The 25,449-nt window shown below is 61.1% G+C and overlaps 1 protein-coding gene across 1 annotated transcript in view; it reads right to left on the bottom strand.

Moving 5' to 3' along the window:
• Positions 1–1,674: 1,674 nt before the first annotated feature.
• PRSS38 (serine protease 38) overlaps positions 1,675–25,449 on the bottom strand; it is a 28,503-nt gene continuing 4,728 nt past the window's right edge. The window contains exons 2-6 of the mRNA XM_064595625.1: positions 18,191–18,932; positions 9,128–9,311; positions 8,361–8,632; positions 2,334–2,476; positions 1,675–1,929 (exon numbers count right to left, since the gene is read on the bottom strand). Of these exons, the coding sequence (XP_064451695.1) occupies positions 1,675–1,929; positions 2,334–2,476; positions 8,361–8,632; positions 9,128–9,311; positions 18,191–18,932 (1,596 nt within the window). The remainder of the gene's footprint in view (positions 1,930–2,333; positions 2,477–8,360; positions 8,633–9,127; positions 9,312–18,190; positions 18,933–25,449) is intronic.

Genomic DNA, 25,449 nt, shown 5'->3' with positions numbered 1-25,449 from the left:
TTTCTTCTTTCCCCCCAGGAGCATTTTAAGGGCTTCTTCATATGGATTTTCACATATCTTGTTAAGGCCATAGGCATCTTCTCTCTTTTGCTGTTAATGTAGTAGGCGTCTTCTCTTCTGTTATAGATCTTCTAGCAGGAGTATGTTTTTTTGTCATGTTTTGTCGAGTGGCTTTGCTGGATGTTCTTACTGCTTCTGGGAGTTTCTTGCTCTTGTCTTGTTTTCTGAGATAGCTTCAGTGACTCTGCCCTGCTTTCCTGGATGTTTCTCTTGGGCAGCTGTGGTGGCTACTCTTCCAACAGGTAAGACACAGGAGCGATGTCTGGCAACCCAGCCTTAGCAGGGATGTACTGTATCTCCCCACAAGGAAAGGGTGGCTTTTAGGCCGAGGCAGGAGTGTATCTTATTATCAGGTGATCGCTATCTTTTCTCTTTTTTTTTTGAAAATGGGTTTTGAATTTGTTAAAAGTCTCTTCATTAATATTACTCTCCTTAGTGAACTAATTACTATGTGAATTATATCTATGAGTTTCCTCGCGTTACCAGAATAGCGCCTACTTGCTTATGGCGTGCTATCTTAAAACAAAGTTGGATTCTGTCTGCTAGTCCTTCACCGGGGTTTCTGAACTGTAAGCTGCTTGTGTGTGGTCAGATATGTTCACGCACACGATGTTAGTGTGAGTCTGGAAGGCCCTCCCTGGGCCGCGTCGGGGCTGCGTGGGAAGCTCAGGGACGGCCCTGCAGTGGAAGGTTTGATGGGTTCCTAGGGAAACCATCTGAACCAAGGGCTTCTACTGGGAGGGAAGGTTCTTTCTGAAATGTCTCCATTTCTCCTCTGGACTCTGGCCAATGTACACCTTCCATCTCTATGGGGGTTAGCTTTGGTAAGTTACTGTTTTCCTAAAAATTGAAACTTCTCATTTTACATTTATTTACATAGGATTATGATTTCTGAAGTTGTCTGTGTTAAATAGATATTTTCTCCTTGCCATTTCTTGTTTTGTGTGTTTTCGGTCTCATCTTATATCTTGATTAGGTTAGTGATTTCTTAGTTTTCGATTTTTTCTCAAAAACCAGACTTTCAGAATGTCAGTATTTCCCTGGTGTTTGGCCCACTGATTTCTGCTTTCATCTTTTTTGTTCCTTCGGTGTGCCTACTCTTAGCTCACATCTTCCAATTTTCATATTGGAATTTTAGGTATTTAGGAACTCTTTGCTCTTGACGGGTCTGAGCATGTAAATCAATGACCCTCCCTCTGTCTGGCTTTGGTTGCACCTGGACAGCAATGCTTGTGTGGCTGTCCTTTCTAGGTGGCTGGGTCTGTGCTTCTCACCCAGCCGCCTGTCACCCCAACAAGGCCACTGAACACCCGCTGATGGACACGCTCTGTCTTCGTGCGGGAGCCTGTGCTCTGGGTGGACAGATGACACGGGACTTCTGGGACGCTCACTTGGTAAACATTTAATATCTTACCAAATCTCACCCAGAGCACTGAGCCGAGGTGCTCTGCACTTCTGTGGTGAGACCTGGCCCCACATCTGGGCCTGGCTGGTGGCCCTCACCTTGCTCAGGTGTGAGGAGACCTGAGGGGCTGAGCTGGATGGGGACAGAGTTTCATTCTTCTGCATGTGGCTGTCCAATTTTCAGTAAGAAGATCCAGTGTGAGGAAGCCCTCACAACATTGACAGGACAGCCAGCATGGTCACAGGGACGCTGACGGTGGCCCCCACCATGAGGGAGAGGGCGGGGAGCGGCTGAAAAGGCAGGGGTGTGTGCTCTCGGTAGTAATGGATCCACTTTGAGAAATAGGAGACCCGGGCGTAAACTGCAGGATACATAGGGTATGTGCAACCACGGCCCCAGCTCACTACTCCAACCTGCAACCAGGTGTGGTTGAAGTCACAGACGAGCGGACCCCCAGAGTCACCCTGGAAGAGAAGAGGGTTTCCCGTGAGGGGGGAGTTCAGGGCCTGCAGCCTCCTGCACAAGGGGGGCCCCATCTCGCCCGTGCCGAGGCTCTGCTGCAGGTGGGCTGTGCTCATGGCACTGTCCTGCCTGCTCAGGGTGGGTGGCGCGGGGTGGTGGGCAGCAGGCAAGGCCTCCCGGGCAGACGTGGAGCCCTGGGCTGTTCCAGCAGCACTGGGGTCCGTGGCGCTCTGGGCACGGACTGTGGCTGCATAAGCCACCCCAGGCCCTCCCCCCCCAGCTGAAGGCCACATGGGGATGTGCTTCCGAGGCCTGCAGGGGCTAGGCCACCCAGGAGTACCGCCCACCCAGAAGTGCCCCCTGGCTCAGTGCAGACAAACATCGGGAAGCCCCTCTTGGAACGCACCTCGCACACGGTCCTCACGTTCCAGATGTCCCCGGCGCACAGCATGTCCGACATAACGTGTGACAGGTGTCCGTAGAGCAGCTGGCACAGGGGCAATGAGATCAGAGGCACGCGTACCTCCTGCAGCTTCTCTGGGACGCGGCCTGTCGGAAAGGAGTGCAGGCCTGTGAGAGGCCCGCAGGCTCACCCTGCGGCCCCTTCTCTTGCTCCTGCCCTCCACATGGCTCCCTCTCTGCACGGGGGCATCTGACTTGGGTCAGCGAGTGTCCCCTTAAATGTCATAGGACTCTTTCCAAAGGGGCTGGAAGAGCCAGCCCCTCCCACTGCAGCAGGTCCAGAGCACAGTCGCCTCTGTCCGTGGGGCTCTGGGCACGGGTTGTGGTTGCATGAGCCGCCCAGGCTCTCCCAGCCCGCTGAATGAGGGGCTGACGGTGCAGGCGAGAGCGAGCCTCTGGGTTCTGCGTGTCACGCCGCGTGGCCTGGTCTACCCTGACGGGCACAGTAGTTGGTCCCCGAAACCTGTGGTCTCCCGGCCAGTGTGCACGTGGGTCCCGCGGCTCTGGCCTTGCTTCAGCTGGAGGGGGGCTGTTTGCACAGGCATCCAAGGGGTGTGGGGTGCTTGTCTGGGGAAAGGCAAGGAGGCCCGGGGAGTCAGTTTTGAGCTAATGGATGGAGGACGGCAGAAAGCAGACGTTAGCCGTGCTTGTGCTGCCGCTGGCCGTGGGGGCAGGGCAGCGTCAAGAGGCAGACGGCGCAGGTGGAAATGCAGTGCAGTAGAGAGCCCACCAACCCCGGGTCTGCAGGGCTGGAAGAGGCTGCCCAGTAAAGAGCATCTGGAAATCCCGTGGCCCTGCCCAGGGCCTCTGCCGTGACCAACCAGGGTAACGGGGAGTGCACGTCCCTCCTGCCAGAAGTAAGTGCTGACCCGGATGCGGCGGGGTGGGGGGACTGTTTTCCCACTGGGCACCAGGCAGGAACACACAACACATGAGGCGAGGCCCTGCAGGGGCGCTCCCCAGGCTGCGACATGAGGAGGCCCACAGGCAGCTGGACCCCCAAGGCGGACACCAGAAGAAGGCCATTCCAGAGAGCAGGTGGCCCAGAGGGCCCTGGCGCCCTCAGCCTGCTGCTGGGCCCTGAGCCATCCATGCAGAGGGTGCAGGGAGTGTGGGGCGGGCAGAGGGTGGCAGCATGGACTCCGCAGCCCCCAGAGCTCACAGGGGCCTGGGAGGCCGAGTTCTAGCCAGTCCAGAGTGGACCGTCCTGCCGACCACCCAGGACAATGGTGGAGACAGAGGACAAGAGGTGCCACGCTCCCCCGACAGGGCCCCACGGAGCCCAGCAGACGGAGGACCAGAGTGACGAGCCTGCATCAGAGCACAGAGGATGAGGTGGAACAGAGAAGCGGGTGGGAAGAGGTCAGCCATGATTTCAATGACTTCCCTAGGAGAGGACTGGGAAACCGGAAGGGAGGTCTGCCTGTCCCCCGAGTCTCCCCTGCGAGCCCTCGAGATGGCAGTGGAGGCAGGCAGGGGTCGGAGAGAGAGCCCCTTGATGCAGGTGTCCAGTGGGTGGTCAGACACCCGAGCTGCTTCCTTTCTCCCACAGAGCACGAGCCTTCCGCCAGTTGGGAGGGGCCCCGGTGCTCCGGCCCCGGACACAGAGGGGAGCGTGGCTGCCCCCAGATACAGCAGCACAGAGCACAGCGGCCCGTTTCCGAGCGGCCTCCGGCACGGCCTGAGACCAAGGCTGGAACACGGGAAGTCAGGGCTCCTGCCCCCCAACGCCAGCCTAACAGTGAGCGTCAGGGCGGGCAGGAACGCGCCGTGGGTGTGCGGAGATGCTGCGGGGGCAGCTGGAGCAGGAACACAGCCCTCCCAGGCACCATGGAGGGACCTGAGCCTCTACTGTGCTGACAACCCAGCTCAAGTTCTCGCTGGGCTGGCTCGTCCCGCCCCAGGTCTGTTTGGGGTGCAGAGACTTCAGTCCTGAGTGTTCTCTTGTAATGTCTGGCATTCCACACTCACAGGCACGCATGCACCCACTCACACCTGAACTCACCGACACGCGTGTGCACACACACACCACCCACGTGCCTACACATACGTGCACACACGCACACGCATGTGCGTGCACATACTTGTGCACTCACATGCATGCATGTGCATGCCTACCCGTGCTCACACATGTCTTAGTGCTAGAAGCACATCGTTTGGATTACCGTCACTTCGCGGTATGTTTTGAAAGTGGGAAGCATGAGTCTGTCCAGCTTTGGTCGTCTTTCCTGAGACTGTTTTGGCTATTCTGGGCGCCTTCCAGTTCCATGTGGACTCAAGGGTCAGCTTTTCCATGTCTGCAGAAAAGCCACTGGAACTCTGGTGGTTCCATCAGATTGCCCTGGACGTGCAGGTCACTTTGGCTTGTGTTGCCCTCTTAGCAGTATCGAGTCTCCCAGCCCACAAACACGGGCTCTCTGTATATTTATTTAGGTCTTTCAAAATCTCTCTTGGCAATGTCTTGTAGTGTTTCACCTCCTTGGATTAATTTTCTCACAGGTGGCTTTTCTTCTAGGTGATGTACGCTTGCTTCCTTAATGTCTTTTTGTGACAGAAACCCAGCTGATTTTTTGTGTGCGTTGATCTCGTACCCTGAAACTTTGCGGAAATTGTCTGTAGTAGTTGGTTTTGTGTATTTGTTTTTAGGATTCCTTGGAATTTTCCATATGTCTGATTATGTCATCTGTGAAGAGAGACCGTTTTTATTTCATTTCCAACTGGGGTGACTTTTCTTTTTCTTGCCTAATTTAATGTCAGAGCTTCTGGCACAACACAGAATACCGGTGGGGAGAGTGGGCTTCCGATCGTGTTCCTGGTTTTAGGGTAAACTGTTCATCTTCCTCCACTGAGTACGAGATTAGCTGTGGGTTCTTCAAAAATGCCCTTAGTTGTGCCGAGGAAGTACCTATTCCTAGTTCTCTGAGTGGTACTTTCTCATTATGAAAGGACAGTAGATCCTCTCACATGCTTTCTCTACATCACTTGAGATGAGCATGTGGGTTCCCCCCTTCATTCCTTGAATGTGATGTGTTACACTGGTCAATTTTTGTATTTTGAACAGCCTTTGTATTCCTGGGACAAATACCCCTTTGTTGGCGTGTATGATCCTTTTAATGTGCTGTTGGATTCAGTTTGCTAGTGTTGTGTTGAGGATTTTTACATCTATGTTCACGAGGGACAGTGTCTGTACTTTTCTTTTCTTGTGCTTTCTTGTCTGGCTACAGTGTCATGTTGGCTCCTTAGAATGAGGGCAAGTGTTCCCTCCTCTCCTCTTTTTCAGAGAGTTTTAGAGAATTGATGTTAACTTTTCTTTAAATGTTTGGTAGTATTCATTAGGGAAGCCACCTTGTCCTGGACTTTCATTGTTGAAACATTTTTAAATACTGATTCACTCACTCATTCAGCATTTCAACTCTTTCTGGAGTCAGTTTTGGTAATTTGAGTGTTTCTAGGAATTTTTCCATTTCATGTGGGTTATCGAATTTGTTGGCATAGAGTTATTTTAGTGATCTCTTGTGATCCTTTTATTTCTGTGATGATAGTAGTGATGTTCTCAGTTTCATTTCTGTAGTCAGTCTAGCTAAAGGTTTGTTACTTTTGTTGATCTTTTCAAAAACCAAACTAACGTTTGACTCATTGACTATTTTTTTTTCTATTCTGTATTTCATTTTCTGTGCTCTAATTTTTATTATTCTGTTCCTTCTCCTAGTTTTGGGCTTAGTTTGTTCTTCTTACAGTTCCTTACGTCATAAAGTGAAGTTATTTATTTGAGTTCTTTCTTCTTTTATAACTGTAGGTATTTATAAAAGAATAAATGCTACAGCTATAATCTTTCCCTGTAGCACTGCTTTTGCTACATCCCTTAAAAAAAAGCTTTGGTATGTTGTCTCCTTTCTTTTTTTTCCTTTCCTTTCCTTCCCTTTCCTTTTCCCTTTCCCTTCCCTTCCCTTCCTTTCCTTTCCTATTATCTCCAAATATTTTATAACTTCCCTGGTGATTTTTTTTTCTTTGATCCATTGGTTATTTAAATGTGTGTTGTTTACTTTCCACAATTTTGTGAATTTTTCTGATTTCTTTACATTATTGACTTCTGTTTCATCCTGTTGTGGTCAGAGAAGCTACTTTCTGTGCCATTTACCTTTTAAAATCTACTGAGACTTCCTTTGGGTACTAACATATGGTCTATCTTAAAAAACATCGCAGGCGCCCTTGAGGACGGCTGTCTGTGTGTGTCTGTCAGACCTGGCTGGTGTGCCGTGCTGTTCAAGTCCTCAGTTTCCGTGCTTACCTTTGTCTGGCTGTTCGCTCCATTCTTGAGAGAGGCATACTGAAGTGCTCAACTACTGCTGTAGAGCTGCCTATTTCTCCCTTCAGTTCTGTCATGTGTGGCTTCCTCTATTTTGATGGTTTGTCATTAGGTGTGTGTTTATAATTTTTGTATCTTCTTGCTGTATTGAACCTTTTATTAATCTGTTATGTCCTTTTTTGTTTCTTGTAGCCTTTTTTATTTTAGGGTCTATTTTACCTGATATTATTAGTATAGCCACTCTGCTCTCTTTGGTCATTATTTGCATAGATATCTTTTTCTGTCCTTTAATTTTCAACTTGTTTGTGATTTTGGATCTCAAGTGAGTCTCAAAGACAGCATAGAGTTGGATCCTGTATTTTTATCCATTCTTCCAATCTTTCTTTTTTTTTTTTTTAAGATTTTTATTTATGTATTTGAGACAGAGAGAATGAGAGACAGAGAGCATGAGAGGGAGGAGGGTCAGAGGGAGAAGCAGACTCCCTGCTGAGCAGGGAGCCCGATGCGGGACTCGATCCCGGGACTCCAGGATCATGACCTGAGCCGAAGGCAGTCACTTAACCAACTGAGCCACCCAGGCGCCCCCCAATCTGTCTTTCGATTGGAGAGTTTAATCTACTTAGATTTAAAGCAATCACTGATAAGGAGAGACTTCCATCCTGCCTGGTGTTCTTTGTTTTCTTTACGCTCTGTAGCTTTTTGTCCCTCATTTCCTGCATTTCTATCTTCTATGGTGTTTAAATGATTTTTTTGTAGTGAAATGTTAAAATTCCTTCTTCATTTCCTTTTCTGTATATCCTACAGCTATTTTCTTTGTTACCACGGGATTACTTTGAACATCCTAAAGTTATAACTTTCTAATTTGAATTTATAGCATCCTACCCTCAATAGAATTTTTTTAATTAAGTAAATCAAACATTAAACTTTCTTAACCTGGTATAAGGTATCAAGCTAAAGTCTCCAGGCCAGGCCATAAGATACAGCAAATCATGAGAAGCATTTTCATTAAAATAAAAAACAGGAAAAGGAGACCTAGTACCGTTTCTAATTGGAGGTTCAACCATTGTAGTAAGACCAAAAAATATATGTAAAGGATAAAATGTGGGAAAAGAAGTCATGAAATAGTCTTTATTTGAAGGAAATATGATTTCTTAAATCAAGTAATCAATTGACAAGCTATTAAAAGTGAATTCTATAAGGTGGCTGGAAAGGTCAATGTGCAAAAATCAACTGTGACTGATCAGCAAATACAATAAAAAAGAATGTTTTCAGTAACTGTAAGTATTCTAAGGTACTGGGAATAAACCTAGCAAGAAAATATGAGGTCATTATGGAGAAAACCAGAATAACTAATAGATTTTTAAAATATGCTTAAAAAGATGGTTTCCCAGTTGGATTTAGAATCTTAAAGAAGACTGTTTCGAAGTTTGTGTTCTCAGTATACTAAACATCAGTCCCACAGAGTAGATGTAACTGCTTCTCTGTGCGCAACAAAGACAGCCAGGGATAAAACAGCACCGCACACATAGTGACTGACGAGTGGGGATTCCAGTCTCCGGATACCTGCACCCCCAAAACTGACAGAATTCTTTCTTTCCTGGAGTGACACAGAGCCATCGTCCTCTGCAAGCCCCAATAAAGGAACTGGCCCTTTAGTTATCTTACCTTGTGGGGAGATGAGTCCCCATCCTGTAGACCAGCAAGTAACATTATGAAGGTTCACATCTGGGGGTGCGATGCAGACAGGGAGCACAGAGTCAGAAAACACAATGCGAGATTTCAGCTGCACCAGGGCGATGTCACCTCCAACAGGGTGGTACACTTCATATGTAGGGTGCAAGATCACCTTGTTCACCTCAAACCACTGGGTGTGACTGCCTACAAACCTGAGGTCCACCAGGCCCACATATATATCAAACGCCTCAATGTTCTTGTCCCTGTGGGGACAGAGAACAAAGGTACGGTGACTTGAGCATCTTGCACCTGGGAAGCCTGGAGCATGGTGGCCTCAGTCTCCAGGCTCTCAGCCAGGATATGGAAAAGCAAGTTTCCAGCACACTGAGAACCTGGTTGTCTGGCAGAACTGTTCCCAAAGAAGTCCCGACCTGGGCCAATGGAGGATTCGGGGACTCATCACGACCTGCTGGTCAGCCACAGCCCAGGATGGTGAACTTGTCTGTGTACAGCGAGCCGCCTCTGAAGGTAGGTCTTTCCTCTCCTCTCCTCCTGTGATGTGTCTCCACACCTATCTCAAAGAACCAATGGCCCTAAGGAGCCCTCAGCCCTGTGCAAGGAGAAGCTGCAGTGGATGGAGCTGTGTGCTGGGCCCCACCCTCTCCCGTCCCTGAGAAGTCTCAGCTGGATGCAGCCCACCTGGTCGGTCCAGCAGCCCTGGACCTCCAAGGAGATGGCTTCTGGCACTGCCCACTCACCTATCGAAGCAGTGGGCTGCCGACAGGATCCAGTACTCGTCGATGATGGTCCCTCCACAGATGTGGAAGCCTCTGTAGTGCACGCTGACCTGCCATGGCCACTTCCCCTCCAGGGCATCCATGCCCCCCACAACCTTCCCCTGTATGTAACGATGGCCACAGTCTGAGGAGAAAGGAACAGAGCCTGCGAGTAGCAGTGGTGGCAGGGTGGGCTGGGTGTAGACATGGAGTGGTTGGGAGGTCTTGGGAAGGGGAGGACCCAAAGGGCAGGACGGGGGAGAGGAAGGGAGAGCATGGGAGGGGAGGTAAGGAAGGGGAGGGTCAGAAAGGACAGGAGAGGGGAGAGGAAGGGAGAGCATGGGAGGGGAGAGGTACAGAGGGGAGGGTCAGAAACGGCAGGAGAGGGGAGAGGAAGGGAGAGCTTGGGAGGGGAGAGGTACGGAGGGGAGGGCCAGAAAGGACAGGAGGGAGGAGAGGAAGGGAGAGCTTGGGAGGGGAGAGGTATGGAAGGGGAGGGTCAGAAAGGAAAGGAGGGAGGAGAGGAAGGTAGAGCTTGGGAGGGGAGAGGTACGGAAGGGGAGGGTCAGAAAGGACAGGAGGGAGGAGAGGAAGGGAGAGCTTGGGAGGGGAGAGGTATGGAAGGGGAGGGTCAGAAAGGACAGGAGAGGGGAGAGGAAGGGAGAGCTTGGGAGGCGAGGTAGGAAGGGGAGGGTCAGAAAGGAAAGGAGAGGGGAGAGGAAGGGAGAGCTTGGGAGGCGAGGTAGGAAGGGGAGGGTCAGAAAGGAAAGGAGAGGGGAGAGGAAGGGAGAGCATGGGAGGGGAGAGATACAGAAGGGGAGGATAAGACAGGACAGGAGGGAGGAGAGGAAGGGAGAGCTTGGGAGGTGAGGTAAGGAAGGGGAGGGTCAGAAAGGACAGGAGAGGAGAGAGGAAGGGAGAGCTTGGGAGGGGAGAGGTACAGAAGGGGAGGGTCAGAAAAGAAAGGACAGGGGAGAGGAAGGGAGAGCTTGGGAGGCGAGGTAAGGAAGGGGAGGGTCAGAAAGGACAGGAGAGGGGAGAGGAAGGGAGAGCATGGGAGGGGAGAGGTACAGAGGGGAGGGTCAGAAAGGGCAGGAGAGGGGAGAGGAAGGGAGAGCATGGGAGGGGAGAGGTACAGAGGGGAGGGTCAGAAACGGCAGGAGAGGGGAGAGGAAGGGAGAGCTTGGGAGGGGAGAGGTACGGAGGGGAGGGCCAGAAAGGACAGGAGGGAGGAGAGGAAGGGAGAGCTTGGGAGGGGAGAGGTACAGAAGGGGAGGGTCAGAAAGGACAGGAGAGGGGAGAGGAAGGGAGAGCTGGGGAGGGGAGAGGTATGGAAGGGGAGGGTCAGAAAGGACAGGAGGGAGGAGAGGAAGGTAGAGCTTGGGAGGGGAGAGATACAGAAGGGGAGGATAAGACAGGACAGGAGAGGGGAGAGGAAGGGAGAGCTTGGGAGGGGAGAGGTACGGAGGGAAGGGCCAGAAAGGACAGGAGGGAGGAGAGGAAGGGAGAGCTTGGGAGGGGAGAGGTATGGAAGGGGAGGGTCAGAAAGGACAGGAGGGAGGAGAGGAAGGGAGAGCTTGGGAGGCGAGGTAAGGAAGGGGAGGGTCAGAAAGGAAAGGACAGGGGAGAAGAAGGGAGAGCATGGGAGGCGAGGTAAGGAAGGGGAGGGTCAGAAAGGACAGGAGAGGGGAGAGGAAGGGAGAGCTTGGGAGGGGAGAGGTATGGAAGGGGAGGGTCAGAAAGGAAAGGAGAGGGGAGAGGAAGGGAGAGCATGGGAGGGGAGAGATACAGAAGGGGAGGATAAGACAGGACAGGAGGGAGGAGAGGAAGGGAGAGCTTGGGAGGCGAGGTAAGGAAGGGGAGGGTCAGAAAGGACAGGAGAGGGGAGAGGAAGGGAGAGCATGGGAGGGGAGAGGTACAGAGGGGAGGGTCAGAAAGGGCAGGAGAGGGGAGAGGAAGGGAGAGCATGGGAGGGGAGAGGTACAGAGGGGAGGGTCAGAAACGGCAGGAGAGGGGAGAGGAAGGGAGAGCTTGGGAGGGGAGAGGTACGGAGGGGAGGGCCCGAAAGGACAGGAGGGCGGAGAGGAAGGGAGAGCTTGGGAGGGGAGAGGTACAGAAGGGGAGGGTCAGAAAGGACAGGAGAGGGGAGAGTAAGGGAGAGCTTGGGAGGGGAGAGGTACGGAGGGGAGGGCCAGAAAGGACAGGAGGGCGGAGAGGAAGGGAGAACTTGGGATGGGAGAGGTACAGAAGGGGAGGGTCAGAAAGGACAGGAGGGAGGAGAGGAAGGGAGAGCTTCGGAGGGGAGAGGTACAGAAGGGGAGGGTCAGAAAGGACAGGAGGGAGGAGAGGAAGGGAGAGCTTGGGAGGGGAGAGGTATGGAAGGGGAGGGTCAGAAAGGACAGGAGAGGGGAGAGGAAGGGAGAGCTTGGGAGGGGAGAGGTATGGAAGGGGAGGGTCAGAAAGGACAGGAGGGAGGAGAGGAAGGTAGAGCTTGGGAGGGGAGAGGTACGGAAGGGGAGGGTCAGAAAGGACAGGAGGGAGGAGAGGAAGGGAGAGCTTGGGAGGGGAGAGGTACAGAAGGGGAGGGTCAGAAAGGACAGGAGAGGGGAGAGGAAGGTAGAGCTTGGGAGGGGAGAGGTACAGAAGGGGAGGGTCAGAAAGGGCAGGGGAGGGGAGAGGAAGGGAGAGCTTGGGAGGGGAGAGGTATGGAAGGGGAGGGTCAGAAAGGACAGGAGGGAGGAGAGGAAGGGAGAGCTTGGGAGGGGAGAGGTAAGGAAAGGGAGGGTCAGAAAGGACAGGAGGGAGGAGAGGAAGGGAGAGCTTCGGAGGGGAGAGGTACAGAAGGGGAGGGTCAGAAAGGACAGGAGAGGGGAGAGGAAGGGAGAGCATGGGAGGGGAGAGGTATGGAAGGGGAGGGTCAGAAAGGACAGGAGAGGGGAGAGGAAGGGAGAGCTTGGGAGGGGAGAGGTATGGAAGGGGAGGGTCAGAAAGGACAGGAGGGAGGAGAGGAAGGTAGAGCTTGGGAGGGGAGAGGTACGGAAGGGGAGGGTCAGAAAGGACAGGAGGGAGGAGAGGAAGGGAGAGCTTCGGAGGGGAGAGGTACAGAAGGGGAGGGTCAGAAAGGACAGGAGGGAGGAGAGGAAGGGAGAGCTTGGGAGGGGAGAGGTACAGAGCGGAGGGTCAGAAAGGACAGGAGAGGGGAGAGGAAGGGAGAGCTTGGGAGGCGAGGTAAGGAAGGGGAGGGTCAAAAAGGAAAGGACAGGGGAGAGGAAGGGAGAGCTTGGGAGGCGAGGTAAGGAAGGGGAGGGTCAGAAAGGAAAGACAGGGGAGAGGAAGGGAGAGCTTGGGAGGCGAGGTAGGAAGGGGAGGGTCAGAAAGGACAGGAGAGGGGAGAGGAAGGGAGAGCTTGGGAGGGGAGAGGTACGGAAGGGGAGCGTCAGAAAGGACAGGAGAGGGGAGAGGAAGGGAGAGCTTGGGAGGGCAGAGGTACAGAAGGGAGGGTCAGACAGGACAGGAGGGAGGAGAGGAAGGGAGAGCTTGGGAGGCGAGGTAAGGAAGGGGAGGGTCAGAAAGGAAAGGACAGGGGAGAAGAAGGGAGAGCATGGGAGGCGAGGTAAGGAAGGGGAGGGTCAGAAAGGACAGGAGAGGGGAGAGGAAGGGAGAGCTTGGGAGGGGAGAGGTATGGAAGGGGAGGGTCAGAAAGGAAAGGAGAGGGGAGAGGAAGGGAGAGCATGGGAGGGGAGAGATACAGAAGGGGAGGATAAGACAGGACAGGAGGGAGGAGAGGAAGGGAGAGCTTGGGAGGGGAGAGGTATGGAAGGGGAGGGTCAGAAAGGACAGGAGGGAGGAGAGGAAGGGAGAGCTTGGGAGGGGAGAGGTATGGAAGGGGAGGGTCAGAAAGGACAGGAGGGAGGAGAGGAAGGTAGAGCTTGGGAGGGGAGAGGTATGGAAGGGGAGCGTCAGAAAGGACAGGAGGGAGGAGAGGAAGGGAGAGCTTGGGAGGGGAGAGGTACAGAAGGGGAGGATCAGACAGGACAGGAGAGGGGAGAGGAAGGGAGAGCTTGGGAGGGGAAGGTATGGAAGGGGAGGGTCAGAAAGGACAGGAGAGGGGAGAGGAAGGGAGAGCTTGGGAGGGGAGAGGTATGGAAGGGGAGGGTCAGAAAGGACAGGAGGGAGGAGAGGAAGGTAGAGCTTGGGAGGGGAGAGGTACGGAAGGGGAGGGTCAGAAAGGACAGGAGGGAGGAGAGGAAGGGAGAGCTTGGGAGGGGAGAGGTACAGAAGGGGAGGGTCAGAAAGGACAGGAGAGGGGAGAGGAAGGTAGAGCTTGGGAGGGGAGAGGTACAGAAGGGGAGGGTCAGAAAGGGCAGGGGAGGGGAGAGGAAGGGAGAGCTTGGGAGGGGAGAGGTATGGAAGGGGAGGGTCAGAAAGGACAGGAGGGAGGAGAGGAAGGGAGAGCTTGGGAGGGGAGAGGTAAGGAAAGGGAGGGTCAGAAAGGACAGGAGGGAGGAGAGGAAGGGAGAGCTTCGGAGGGGAGAGGTACAGAAGGGGAGGGTCAGAAAGGACAGGAGAGGGGAGAGGAAGGGAGAGCATGGGAGGGGAGAGGTATGGAAGGGGAGGGTCAGAAAGGACAGGAGAGGGGAGAGGAAGGGAGAGCTTGGGAGGGGAGAGGTATGGAAGGGGAGGGTCAGAAAGGACAGGAGGGAGGAGAGGAAGGTAGAGCTTGGGAGGGGAGAGGTACGGAAGGGGAGGGTCAGAAAGGACAGGAGGGAGGAGAGGAAGGGAGAGCTTCGGAGGGGAGAGGTACAGAAGGGGAGGGTCAGAAAGGACAGGAGGGAGGAGAGGAAGGGAGAGCTTGGGAGGGGAGAGGTACAGAGCGGAGGGTCAGAAAGGACAGGAGAGGGGAGAGGAAGGGAGAGCTTGGGAGGCGAGGTAAGGAAGGGGAGGGTCAAAAAGGAAAGGACAGGGGAGAGGAAGGGAGAGCTTGGGAGGCGAGGTAAGGAAGGGGAGGGTCAGAAAGGAAAGACAGGGGAGAGGAAGGGAGAGCTTGGGAGGCGAGGTAGGAAGGGGAGGGTCAGAAAGGACAGGAGAGGGGAGAGGAAGGGAGAGCTTGGGAGGGGAGAGGTACGGAAGGGGAGCGTCAGAAAGGACAGGAGAGGGGAGAGGAAGGGAGAGCTTGGGAGGGCAGAGGTACAGAAGGGAGGGTCAGACAGGACAGGAGGGAGGAGAGGAAGGGAGAGCTTGGGAGGCGAGGTAAGGAAGGGGAGGGTCAGAAAGGAAAGGACAGGGGAGAAGAAGGGAGAGCATGGGAGGCGAGGTAAGGAAGGGGAGGGTCAGAAAGGACAGGAGAGGGGAGAGGAAGGGAGAGCTTGGGAGGGGAGAGGTATGGAAGGGGAGGGTCAGAAAGGAAAGGAGAGGGGAGAGGAAGGGAGAGCATGGGAGGGGAGAGATACAGAAGGGGAGGATAAGACAGGACAGGAGGGAGGAGAGGAAGGGAGAGCTTGGGAGGGGAGAGGTATGGAAGGGGAGGGTCAGAAAGGACAGGAGGGAGGAGAGGAAGGGAGAGCTTGGGAGGGGAGAGGTATGGAAGGGGAGGGTCAGAAAGGACAGGAGGGAGGAGAGGAAGGTAGAGCTTGGGAGGGGAGAGGTATGGAAGGGGAGCGTCAGAAAGGACAGGAGGGAGGAGAGGAAGGGAGAGCTTGGGAGGGGAGAGGTACAGAAGGGGAGGATCAGACAGGACAGGAGAGGGGAGAGGAAGGGAGAGCTTGGGAGGGGAAGGTATGGAAGGGGAGGGTCAGAAAGGACAGGAGAGGGGAGAGGAAGGGAGAGCTTGGGAGGGGAGAGGTATGGAAGGGGAGGGTCAGAAAGGACAGGAGGGAGGAGAGGAAGGTAGAGCTTGGGAGGGGAGAGGTACGGAAGGGGAGGGTCAGAAAGGACAGGAGGGAGGAGAGGAAAGGAGAGCTTGGGAGGGGAGAGATACAGAAGGGGAGGATCAGACAGGACAGGAGAGGGGAGAGGAAGGGAGAGCTTGGGAGGGGAGAGGTACAGAGGGGAGGGTCAGAAAGGACAGGAGAGGGGAGAGGAAGGGAGAGCTTGGGAGGCGAGGTAAGGAAGGGGAGGGTCAAAAAGGAAAGGACAGGGGAGAGGAAGGGAGAGCTTGGGAGGCGAGGTAAGGAAGGGGAGGGTCAGAAAGGACAGGAGAGGGGAGAGGAAGGGAGAGCTTGGGAGGGGAGAGGTATGGAAGGGGAGGGTCAGAAAGGAAAGGAGAGGGGAGAGGAAGGGAGAGCATGGGAGGGGAGAGATACAGAAGGGGAGGATAAGACAGGACAGGAGGGAGGAGAGGAAGGGAGAGCTTGGGAGGCGAGGTAAGGAAGGGGAGGGTCAGAAAGGACAGGAGAGGGGAGAGGAAGGGAGAGCATGGGAGGGGAGAGGTACAGAGGGGAGGGTCAGAAAGGGCAGGAGAGGGGAGAGGAAGGGAGAGCATGGGAGGGGAGAGGGACAGAGGGGAGGGTCAGAAACGGCAGGAGAGGGGAGAGGAAGGGAGAGCTTGGGAGGGGAGAGGTACGGAGGGGAGGGTCAGAAAGGACAGGAGGGAGGAGAGGAAGGGAGAGCTTCGGAGGGGAGAGGTACAGAAGGGGAGGGTCAGAAAGGACAGGAGGGCGGAGAGGAAGGGAGAGCTTGGGAGGGGAGAGGTACGGAAGGGGAGGGTCAGAAACGGCAGGAGAGGGGAGAGGAAGGGAGAGCTTGGGAGGGGAGAGGTACGGAGGGGAGGGTCAGAAAGGACAGGAGGGAGGAGAGGAAGGGAGAGCTTCGGAGGGGAGAGGTACAGAAGGGGAGGGTCAGAAAGGACAGGAGGGAGGAGAGGAAGGGAGAGCTTGGGAGGGGAGAGGTACGGAAGGGGAGGGTCAGAAAGGACAGGAGAGGGGAGAGGAAGGTAGAGCTTGGGAGGGGAGAGGTACGGAAGGGGAGGGTCAGAAAGGACAGGAGGGAGGAGAGGAAGGTAGAGCTTGGGAGGGGAGAGGTACGGAAGGGGAGGGTCAGAAAGGACAGGAGGGAGGAGAGGAAGGGAGAGCTTGGGAGGGGAGAGGTACAGAAGGGGAGGGTCAGAAAGGACAGGAGAGGGGAGAGGAAGGTAGAGCTTGGGAGGGGAGAGGTACAGAAGGGGAGGGTCAGAATGGACAGGAGGGAGGAGAGGAAGGGAGAGCTTGGGAGGGGAGAGGTACGGAAGGGGAGGGTCAGAAAGGACAGGAGGGAGGAGAGGAAGGTAGAGCTTGGGAGGGGAGAGGTACGGAAGGGGAGGGTCAGAATGGACAGGAGGGAGGAGAGGAAGGGAGAGCTTGGGAGGGGAGAGGTACGGAAGGGGAGGGTCAGAAAGGACAGGAGAGGGGAGAGGAAGGTAGAGCTTGGGAGGGGAGAGGTACAGAAGGGGAGGGTCAGAATGGACAGGAGGGAGGAGAGGAAGGGAGAGCTTGGGAGGGGAGAGGTACGGAAGGGGAGGGTCAGAAAGGACAGGAGGGAGGAGAGGAAGGGAGAGCTTGGGAGGGGAGAGGTACGGAAGGGAGGGTCAGAAAGGACAGGAGGGAGGAGAGGAAGGGAGAGCTTGGGAGGGGAGAGGTACGGAAGGGGAGGGTCAGAAAGGACAGGAGGGAGGAGAGGAAGGTAGAGCTTGGGAGGGGAGAGGTACGGAAGGGGAGGGTCAGAAAGGACAGGAGGGAGGAGAGGAAGGGAGAGCTTGGGAGGGGAGAGGTATGGAAGGGGAGGGTCAGAAAGGACAGGAGGGAGGAGAGGAAGGGAGAGCTTGGGAGGGGAGAGGTACGGAAGGGGAGGGTCAGAAAGGACAGGAGAGGGGAGAGGAAGGTAGAGCTTGGGAGGGGAGAGGTACAGAAGGGGAGGGTCAGAATGGACAGGAGGGAGGAGAGGAAGGGAGAGCTTGGGAGGGGAGAGGTACGGAAGGGGAGGGTCAGAAAGGACAGGAGGGAGGAGAGGAAGGGAGAGCTTGGGAGGGGAGAGGTACGGAAGGGAGGGTCAGAAAGGACAGGAGGGAGGAGAGGAAGGGAGAGCTTGGGAGGGGAGAGGTACGGAAGGGGAGGGTCAGAAAGGACAGGAGGGAGGAGAGGAAGGTAGAGCTTGGGAGGGGAGAGGTACGGAAGGGGAGGGTCAGAAAGGACAGGAGGGAGGAGAGGAAGGGAGAGCTTCGGAGGGGAGAGGTACGGAAGGGGAGGGTCAGAAAGGACAGGAGGGAGGAGAGGAAGGGAGAGCTTGGGAGGGGAGAGGTACGGAAGGGAGGGTCAGAAAGGACAGGAGGGAGGAGAGGAAGGGAGAGCTTGGGAGGGGAGAGGTACGGAAGGGGAGGGTCAGAAAGGACAGGAGGGAGGAGAGGAAGGGAGAGCTTGGGAGGGGAGAAGTACAGAGGGGAGGGTCAGAAAGGAAAGGAGAGGGGAGAGGAAGGGAGAGCTTGGGAGGGGAGAGGTACGGAAGGGGAGGGTCAGAAAGGACAGGAGGGAGGAGAGGAAGGGAGAGCTTGGGAGGGGAGAAGTACAGAGGGGAGGGTCAGAAAGGAAAGGAGAGGGGAGAGGAAGGGAGAGCTTGGGAGGGGAGAGATACAGAAGGGGAGGATCAGACAGGACAGGAGAGGGGAGAGGAAGGGAGAGCTTGGGAGGGGAGAGGTACGGAAGGGGAGGGGAAAGCTGGGAGGGGCAGGGCAGGGGAGGGGAAGGGAGGGACAGCTGGGGAGGGGAAGGGCAGGGGAGCCCGGTCTCCACCCCGGGGAGGAAGAAGCCCCGGAATCGCCACCAGGACTCCAGTTAACTTGGGCCCCAAGGGGTCCTACCCACGTGGGGGATCGAGGCGCGGGCCTCGCTCAGGGGGCGTCCGTGGGCCACGGCTGCAGCCTGGGCGGGGGGCAGGAGGAGCAGGAGCAGGAGCAGGCTGGGGGCCACGGACGGTGACGCCCCAAGCACCGGGCGTGGGTCAGGCAGCGGGGCGGCCATGAGGTCGGAGGGTCCTGCGGAGCGAGCCGGCGGGCCCTGTGCCCGCGCGAGGCTGCACAATGTGTGAGGGCATCAAAGTGCGACACCAGCAGCGCGCGACGGCCCCAAAGTGCGACGGCGCAGCGCACGTGACACCAACGGCGCGCGACGGCCCCGAAGTGCGACGGCGCAGGCAGGGCACGTGACACGAACGGCGCGCGACGGCCCCGAGGTGCGACGGCGCAGGGCACGTGACACGAACGGCGCGCGACGGCCCCGAGGTGCGACGGCGCAGGGCACGTGACACAACGGCGCGCGACGGCCCCGAGGTGCGACGGCGCAGGGCACGTGACACCAACGGCGCGCGACGGCCCCGAGGTGCGACGGCGCAGGGCACGTGACACAACGGCGCGCGACGGCCCCGAGGTGCGACGGCGCAGGGCACGTGACACGAACGGCGCGCGACGGCCCCGAGGTGCGACGGCGCAGGGCACGTGACACGAACGGCGCGCGACGGCCCCGAGGTGCGACGGCGCAGGGCACGTGACACCAACGGCGCGCGACGGCCCCGAGGTGCGACGGCGCAGGGCACGTGACACCAACGGCGCGCGACGGCCCCGAGGTGCGACGGCGCAGGGCACGTGACACGAACGGCGCGCGACGGCCCCGAGGTGCGACGGCGCAGGGCACGTGACACGAACGGCGCGCGACGGCCCCGAGGTGCGACGGCGCAGGGCACGTGACACGAACGGCGCGCGACGGCCCCGAGGTGCGACGGCGCAGCGCACGTTACTCCAGGAACACGCGACGGCCCCAAATCGCTAAGGCCGCCCGGCACTCCATGGGCGACAGCACCGAAGAGCACGTGAGGAGGCCCTGACTGCTATATGGGCATCTGAGACAGGTGGCAGTGCCCTCCTGCCCCCCTGCCCCGCCATGTGGGACCCCCCCCCCAGAGCCCATGGCAGGTCGCAGGCCCCTTAGTGCCCATCACAGAGCCCGCTCTTGGGGGTCTCCTGGTGGCCTTCCCTCCCAGATGGACCGCTCTGGGCCCCTTCCCTCCCGAACGGACCGCTCTGGGCCCCCTTCCCTCCTCTACGGCCCCGTCTGGGCCCCCTTCCCTCCCCGGGGGCCCCCTCTGGGCCCCCTTCCCTCCTGGATGGACCGCTCTGGGCCCCCTTCCCTCCTCTACGGCCCCGTCTGGGCCCCCTTCCCGCCCGGACGGACCGCTCTGGGCCCCCTTCCCTCCTCTACGGCCCCGTCTGGGCCCCCTTCCCTCCCCGGGGGCCCCCTCTGGGCCCCCTTCCCGCCCGGACGGACCGCTCTGGGCCCCCTTCCCTCCTCTACGGCCCCGTCTGGGCCCCCTTCCCTCCCCGGGGGCCCCCTCTGGGCCCCCTTCCCGCCCGGACGGACCGCTCTGGGCCCCCTTCCCTCCTCTACGGCCCCGTCTGGGCCCCCTTCCCTCCCCGGGGGCCCCCTCTGGGCCCCCTTCCCTCCTGGATGGACCGCTCTGGGCCCCCTTCCCTCCCCGGGGGCCCCCTCTGGGCCCCCTTCCCGCCCGGACGGACCGCTCTGGGCCCCCTTCCCTCCTCTACGGCCCCGTCTGGGCCCCCTTCCCTCCCCGGGGGCCCCCTCTGGGCCCCCTTCCCGCCCGGACGGACCGCTCTGGGCCCCCTTCCCTCCTCTACGGCCCCGTCTGGGCCCCCTTCCCTCCCCGGGGGCCCCCTCTGGGCCCCCTTCCCGCCCGGACGGACCGCTCTGGGCCCCCTTCCCTCCTCTACGGCCCCGTCTGGGCCCCCTTCCCTCCCCGGGGGCCCCCTCTGGGCCCCCTTCCCTCCTGGATGGACCGCTCTGGGCCCCCTTCCCTCCCCGGGGGCCCCCTCTGGGCCCCCTTCCCGCCCGGACGGACCGCTCTGGGCCCCCTTCCCTCCTCTACGGCCCCGTCTGGGCCCCCTTCCCTCCCCGGGGGCCCCCTCTGGGCCCCCTTCCCTCCTGGATGGACCGCTCTGGGCCCCCTTCCCTCCCCGGGGGCCCCCTCTGGGCCCCCTTCCCGCCCGGACGGACCGCTCTGGGCCCCCTTCCCTCCTCTACGGCCCCGTCTGGGCCCCCTTCCCTCCCCGGGGGCCCCCTCTGGGCCCCCTTCCCGCCCGGACGGACCGCTCTGGGCCCCCTTCCCTCCTCTACGGCCCCGTCTGGGCCCCCTTCCCTCCCCGGGGGCCCCCTCTGGGCCCCCTTCCCTCCTGGATGGACCGCTCTGGGCCCCCTTCCCTCCCCGGGGGCCCCCTCTGGGCCCCCTTCCCGCCCGGACGGACCGCTCTGGGCCCCCTTCCCTCCTCTACGGCCCCGTCTGGGCCCCCTTCCCTCCCCGGGGGCCCCCTCTGGGCCCCCTTCCCTCCTGGATGGACCGCTCTGGGCCCCCTTCCCTCCCCGGGGGCCCCCTCTGGGCCCCCTTCCCGCCCGGACGGACCGCTCTGGGCCCCCTTCCCTCCTCTACGGCCCCGTCTGGGCCCCCTTCCCTCCCCGGGGGCCCCCTCTGGGCCCCCTTCCCGCCCGGACGGACCGCTCTGGGCCCCCTTCCCTCCTCTACGGCCCCGTCTGGGCCCCCTTCCCTCCCCGGGGGCCCCCTCTGGGCCCCCTTCCCGCCCGGACGGACCGCTCTGGGCCCCCTTCCCTCCTCTACGGCCCCGTCTGGGCCCCCTTCCCTCCCCGGGGGCCCCCTCTGGGCCCCCTTCCCTCCTGGATGGACCGCTCTGGGCCCCCTTCCCTCCCCGGGGGCCCCCTCTGGGCCCCCTTCCCGCCCGGACGGACCGCTCTGGGCCCCCTTCCCTCCTCTACGGCCCCGTCTGGGCCCCCTTCCCTCCCCGGGGGCCCCCTCTGGGCCCCCTTCCCTCCTGGATGGACCGCTCTGGGCCCCCTTCCCTCCCCGGGGGCCCCCTCTGGGCCCCCTTCCCGCCCGGACGGACCGCTCTGGGCCCCCTTCCCTCCTCTACGGCCCCGTCTGGGCCCCCTTCCCTCCCCGGGGGCCCCCTCTGGGCCCCCTTCCCGCCCGGACGGACCGCTCTGGGCCCCCTTCCCTCCTCTACGGCCCCGTCTGGGCCCCCTTCCCTCCCCGGGGGCCCCCTCTGGGCCCCCTTCCCGCCCGGACGGACCGCTCTGGGCCCCCTTCCCTCCTCTACGGCCCCGTCTGGGCCCCCTTCCCTCCCCGGGGGCCCCCTCTGGGCCCCCTTCCCTCCTGGATGGACCGCTCTGGGCCCCCTTCCCTCCCCGGGGGCCCCCTCTGGGCCCCCTTCCCGCCCGGACGGACCGCTCTGGGCCCCCTTCCCTCCTCTACGGCCCCGTCTGGGCCCCCTTCCCTCCCCGGGGGCCCCCTCTGGGCCCCCTTCCCTCCTGGATGGACCGCTCTGGGCCCCCTTCCCTCCCCGGGGGCCCCCTCTGGGCCCCCTTCCCGCCCGGACGGACCGCTCTGGGCCCCCTTCCCTCCCCGGGGGCCCCCTCTGGGCCCCCTTCCCGCCCGGACGGACCGCTCTGGGCCCCCTTCCCTCCTCTACGGCCCCGTCTGGGCCCCCTTCCCTCCCCGGGGGCCCCCTCTGGGCCCCCTTCCCTCCTGGATGGACCGCTCTGGGCCCCCTTCCCTCCCCGGGGGCCCCCTCTGGGCCCCCTTCCCGCCCGGACGGACCGCTCTGGGCCCCCTTCCCTCCTCTACGGCCCCGTCTGGGCCCCCTTCCCTCCCCGGGGGCCCCCTCTGGGCCCCCTTCCCGCCCGGACGGACCGCTCTGGGCCCCCTTCCCTCCTCTACGGCCCCGTCTGGGCCCCCTTCCCTCCCCGGGGGCCCCCTCTGGGCCCCCTTCCCTCCTGGATGGACCGCTCTGGGCCCCCTTCCCTCCCCGGGGCCCCCCTCTGGGCCCCCTTCCCGCCCGGACGGACCGCTCTGGGCCCCCTTCCCTCCTCTACGGCCCCGTCTGGGCCCCCTTCCCTCCCCGGGGGCCCCCTCTGGGCCCCCTTCCCTCCTGGATGGACCGCTCTGGGCCCCCTTCCCTCCCCGGGGGCCCCCTCTGGGCCCCCTTCCCGCCCGGACGGACCGCTCTGGGCCCCCTTCCCTCCTCTACGGCCCCGTCTGGGCCCCCTTCCCTCCCCGGGGGCCCCCTCTGGGCCCCCTTCCCTCCTGGATGGACCGCTCTGGGCCCCCTTCCCTCCCCGGGGGCCCCCTCTGGGCCCCCTTCCCGCCCGGACGGACCGCTCTGGGCCCCCTTCCCTCCCCGGGGGCCCCCTCTGGGCCCCCTTCCCGCCCGGACGGACCGCTCTGGGCCCCCTTCCCTCCTCTACGGCCCCGTCTGGGCCCCCTTCCCTCCCCGGGGGCCCCCTCTGGGCCCCCTTCCCTCCTGGATGGACCGCTCTGGGCCCCCTTCCCTCCCCGGGGGCCCCCTCTGGGCCCCCTTCCCGCCCGGACGGACCGCTCTGGGCCCCCTTCCCTCCTCTACGGCCCCGTCTGGGCCCCCTTCCCTCCCCGGGGGCCCCCTCTGGGCCCCCTTCCCGCCCGGACGGACCGCTCTGGGCCCCCTTCCCTCCTCTACGGCCCCGTCTGGGCCCCCTTCCCTCCCCAGGGGCCCCCTCTGGGCCCCCTTCCCTCCTGGATGGACCGCTCTGGGCCCCCTTCCCTCCCCGGGGGCCCCCTCTGGGCCCCCTTCCCGCCCGAACGGACCGCTCTGGGCCCCCTTCCCTCCTCTACGGCCCCGTCTGGGCCCCCTTCCCTCCCCGGGGGCCCCCTCTGGGCCCCCTTCCCGCCCGGACGGACCGCTCTGGGCCCCCTTCCCTCCTCTACGGCCCCGTCTGGGCCCCCTTCCCGCCCGGACGGACCGCTCTGGGCCCCCTTCCCTCCTCTACGGCCCCGTCTGGGCCCCCTTCCCTCCCCGGGGGCCCCCTCTGGGCCCCCTTCCCTCCTGGATGGACCGCTCTGGGCCCCCTTCCCTCCCCGGGGGCCCCCTCTGGGCCCCCTTCCCGCCCGGACGGACCGCTCTGGGCCCCCTTCCCTCCTCTACGGCCCCGTCTGGGCCCCCTTCCCTCCCCGGGGGCCCCCTCTGGGCCCCCTTCCCGCCCGGACGGACCGCTCTGGGCCCCCTTCCCTCCTCTACGGCCCCGTCTGGGCCCCCTTCCCTCCCCGGGGGCCCCCTCTGGGCCCCCTTCCCGCCCGGACGGACCGCTCTGGGCCCCCTTCCCTCCTCTACGGCCCCGTCTGGGCCCCCTTCCCGCCCGGACGGACCGCTCTGGGCCCCCTTCCCTCCTCTACGGCCCCGTCTGGGCCCCCTTCCCTCCCCGGGGGCCCCCTCTGGGCCCCCTTCCCTCCTGGATGGACCGCTCTGGGCCCCCTTCCCTCCCCGGGGGCCCCCTCTGGGCCCCCTTCCCGCCCGGACGGACCGCTCTGGGCCCCCTTCCCTCCTCTACGGCCCCGTCTGGGCCCCCTTCCCTCCCCGGGGGCCCCCTCTGGGCCCCCTTCCCGCCCGGACGGACCGCTCTGGGCCCCCTTCCCTCCTCTACGGCCCCGTCTGGGCCCCCTTCCCTCCCCGGGGGCCCCCTCTGGGCCCCCTTCCCTCCTGGATGGACCGCTCTGGGCCCCCTTCCCTCCCCGGGGGCCCCCTCTGGGCCCCCTTCCCGCCCGGACGGACCGCTCTGGGCCCCCTTCCCTCCTCTACGGCCCCGTCTGGGCCCCCTTCCCTCCCCGGGGGCCCCCTCTGGGCCCCCTTCCCTCCTGGATGGACCGCTCTGGGCCCCCTTCCCTCCCCGGGGGCCCCCTCTGGGCCCCCTTCCCGCCCGGACGGACCGCTCTGGGCCCCCTTCCCTCCTCTACGGCCCCGTCTGGGCCCCCTTCCCTCCCCGGGGGCCCCCTCTGGGCCCCCTTCCCGCCCGGACGGACCGCTCTGGGCCCCCTTCCCTCCTCTACGGCCCCGTCTGGGCCCCCTTCCCTCCCCGGGGGCCCCCTCTGGGCCCCCTTCCCTCCTGGATGGACCGCTCTGGGCCCCCTTCCCTCCCCGGGGGCCCCCTCTGGGCCCCCTTCCCGCCCGGACGGACCGCTCTGGGCCCCCTTCCCTCCTCTACGGCCCCGTCTGGGCCCCCTTCCCTCCCCGGGGGCCCCCTCTGGGCCCCCTTCCCGCCCGGACGGACCGCTCTGGGCCCCCTTCCCTCCTCTACGGCCCCGTCTGGGCCCCCTTCCCTCCCCGGGGGCCCCCTCTGGGCCCCCTTCCCGCCCGGACGGACCGCTCTGGGCCCCCTTCCCTCCTCTACGGCCCCGTCTGGGCCCCCTTCCCTCCCCGGGGGCCCCCTCTGGGCCCCCTTCCCTCCTGGATGGACCGCTCTGGGCCCCCTTCCCTCCCCGGGGGCCCCCTCTGGGCCCCCTTCCCGCCCGGACGGACCGCTCTGGGCCCCCTTCCCTCCTCTACGGCCCCGTCTGGGCCCCCTTCCCTCCCCGGGGGCCCCCTCTGGGCCCCCTTCCCTCCTGGATGGACCGCTCTGGGCCCCCTTCCCTCCTGGATGGACCGCTCTGGTCCCCCTTCCCTCCGGGATGGACCGCTCTGGGCCCCCTTCCCGCCGGGATGGACCGCTCCGGGCCCCCTTCCCTCCTCTACGGCCCCCTCCGGGCCCCCTTCCCTCCCCCGGGGCCCCCTCTGGCTCTTCTTCCCTCCTTGACAGCCCGCTCGTGGGGGTCTCTCAGAACACACATCCCGGCTTATTTGGGTGGGGTGAGGTTCCCACAGCAGGGCTATTCTGGTCTGTCCGTTGCCTGTGTCCCAGATAACAGGACTCCACCTTGGTCTCGTCCATGTAGCCTTGTGATGGGGAGGAGTGCTGCCTCATGCTGCGGATGGGGAGACACGAGGGCCTCATAGGTCCAGCTTCCTAAGGGTCCTTCCTGCAGGAGGGGTGTGGGAGACATAGCATGGCTTCTCAACCAGGGGACCCTTGGTCGTGTCTAGATACACTGTTGATGATCAAAATCGGGGGCCTGTGATACTGGCATCTAGTGGGTTGTTCAGGGATGCTGCTGAGCATCCCATAATGCACAGGACGCTTTCCAAGAACAAAGAATTGTCCAGACCCGAATGTCAGTAATGCTGAGGTCAAGGTAACTTGGCTGCACAGGGACCACCTTATGGTGAGGAAAGGGGCTGAAAGTTGGCCTTCCCCGGATGCACTCAGCTTCTGCAGCGCCTGTTGGGGGACAGAAGGGTGCGGATTTTCTCATGTTTGCCTTGAGAATAAGCAGGGTGGTTAGGTTTCCATCATGTTGGGCCACCCTTTTCTGTGGCTTCAGTTGGGGCTATTGCGTGCACATGTGCGTGCACTTGA

Source organism: Mirounga angustirostris, unplaced genomic scaffold (genome assembly GCF_029215605.1).
Source record: "Mirounga angustirostris isolate CCGP_5_RB_7025 unplaced genomic scaffold, mMirAng1.0.hap1 SCAF_7, whole genome shotgun sequence".
Classification (NCBI taxonomy): Eukaryota; Metazoa; Chordata; class Mammalia; order Carnivora; family Phocidae; genus Mirounga; species Mirounga angustirostris.
The sequence above is the reverse complement of the archived record's forward strand: the minus strand, read 5'-3'. Positions and strand labels throughout refer to the sequence as shown.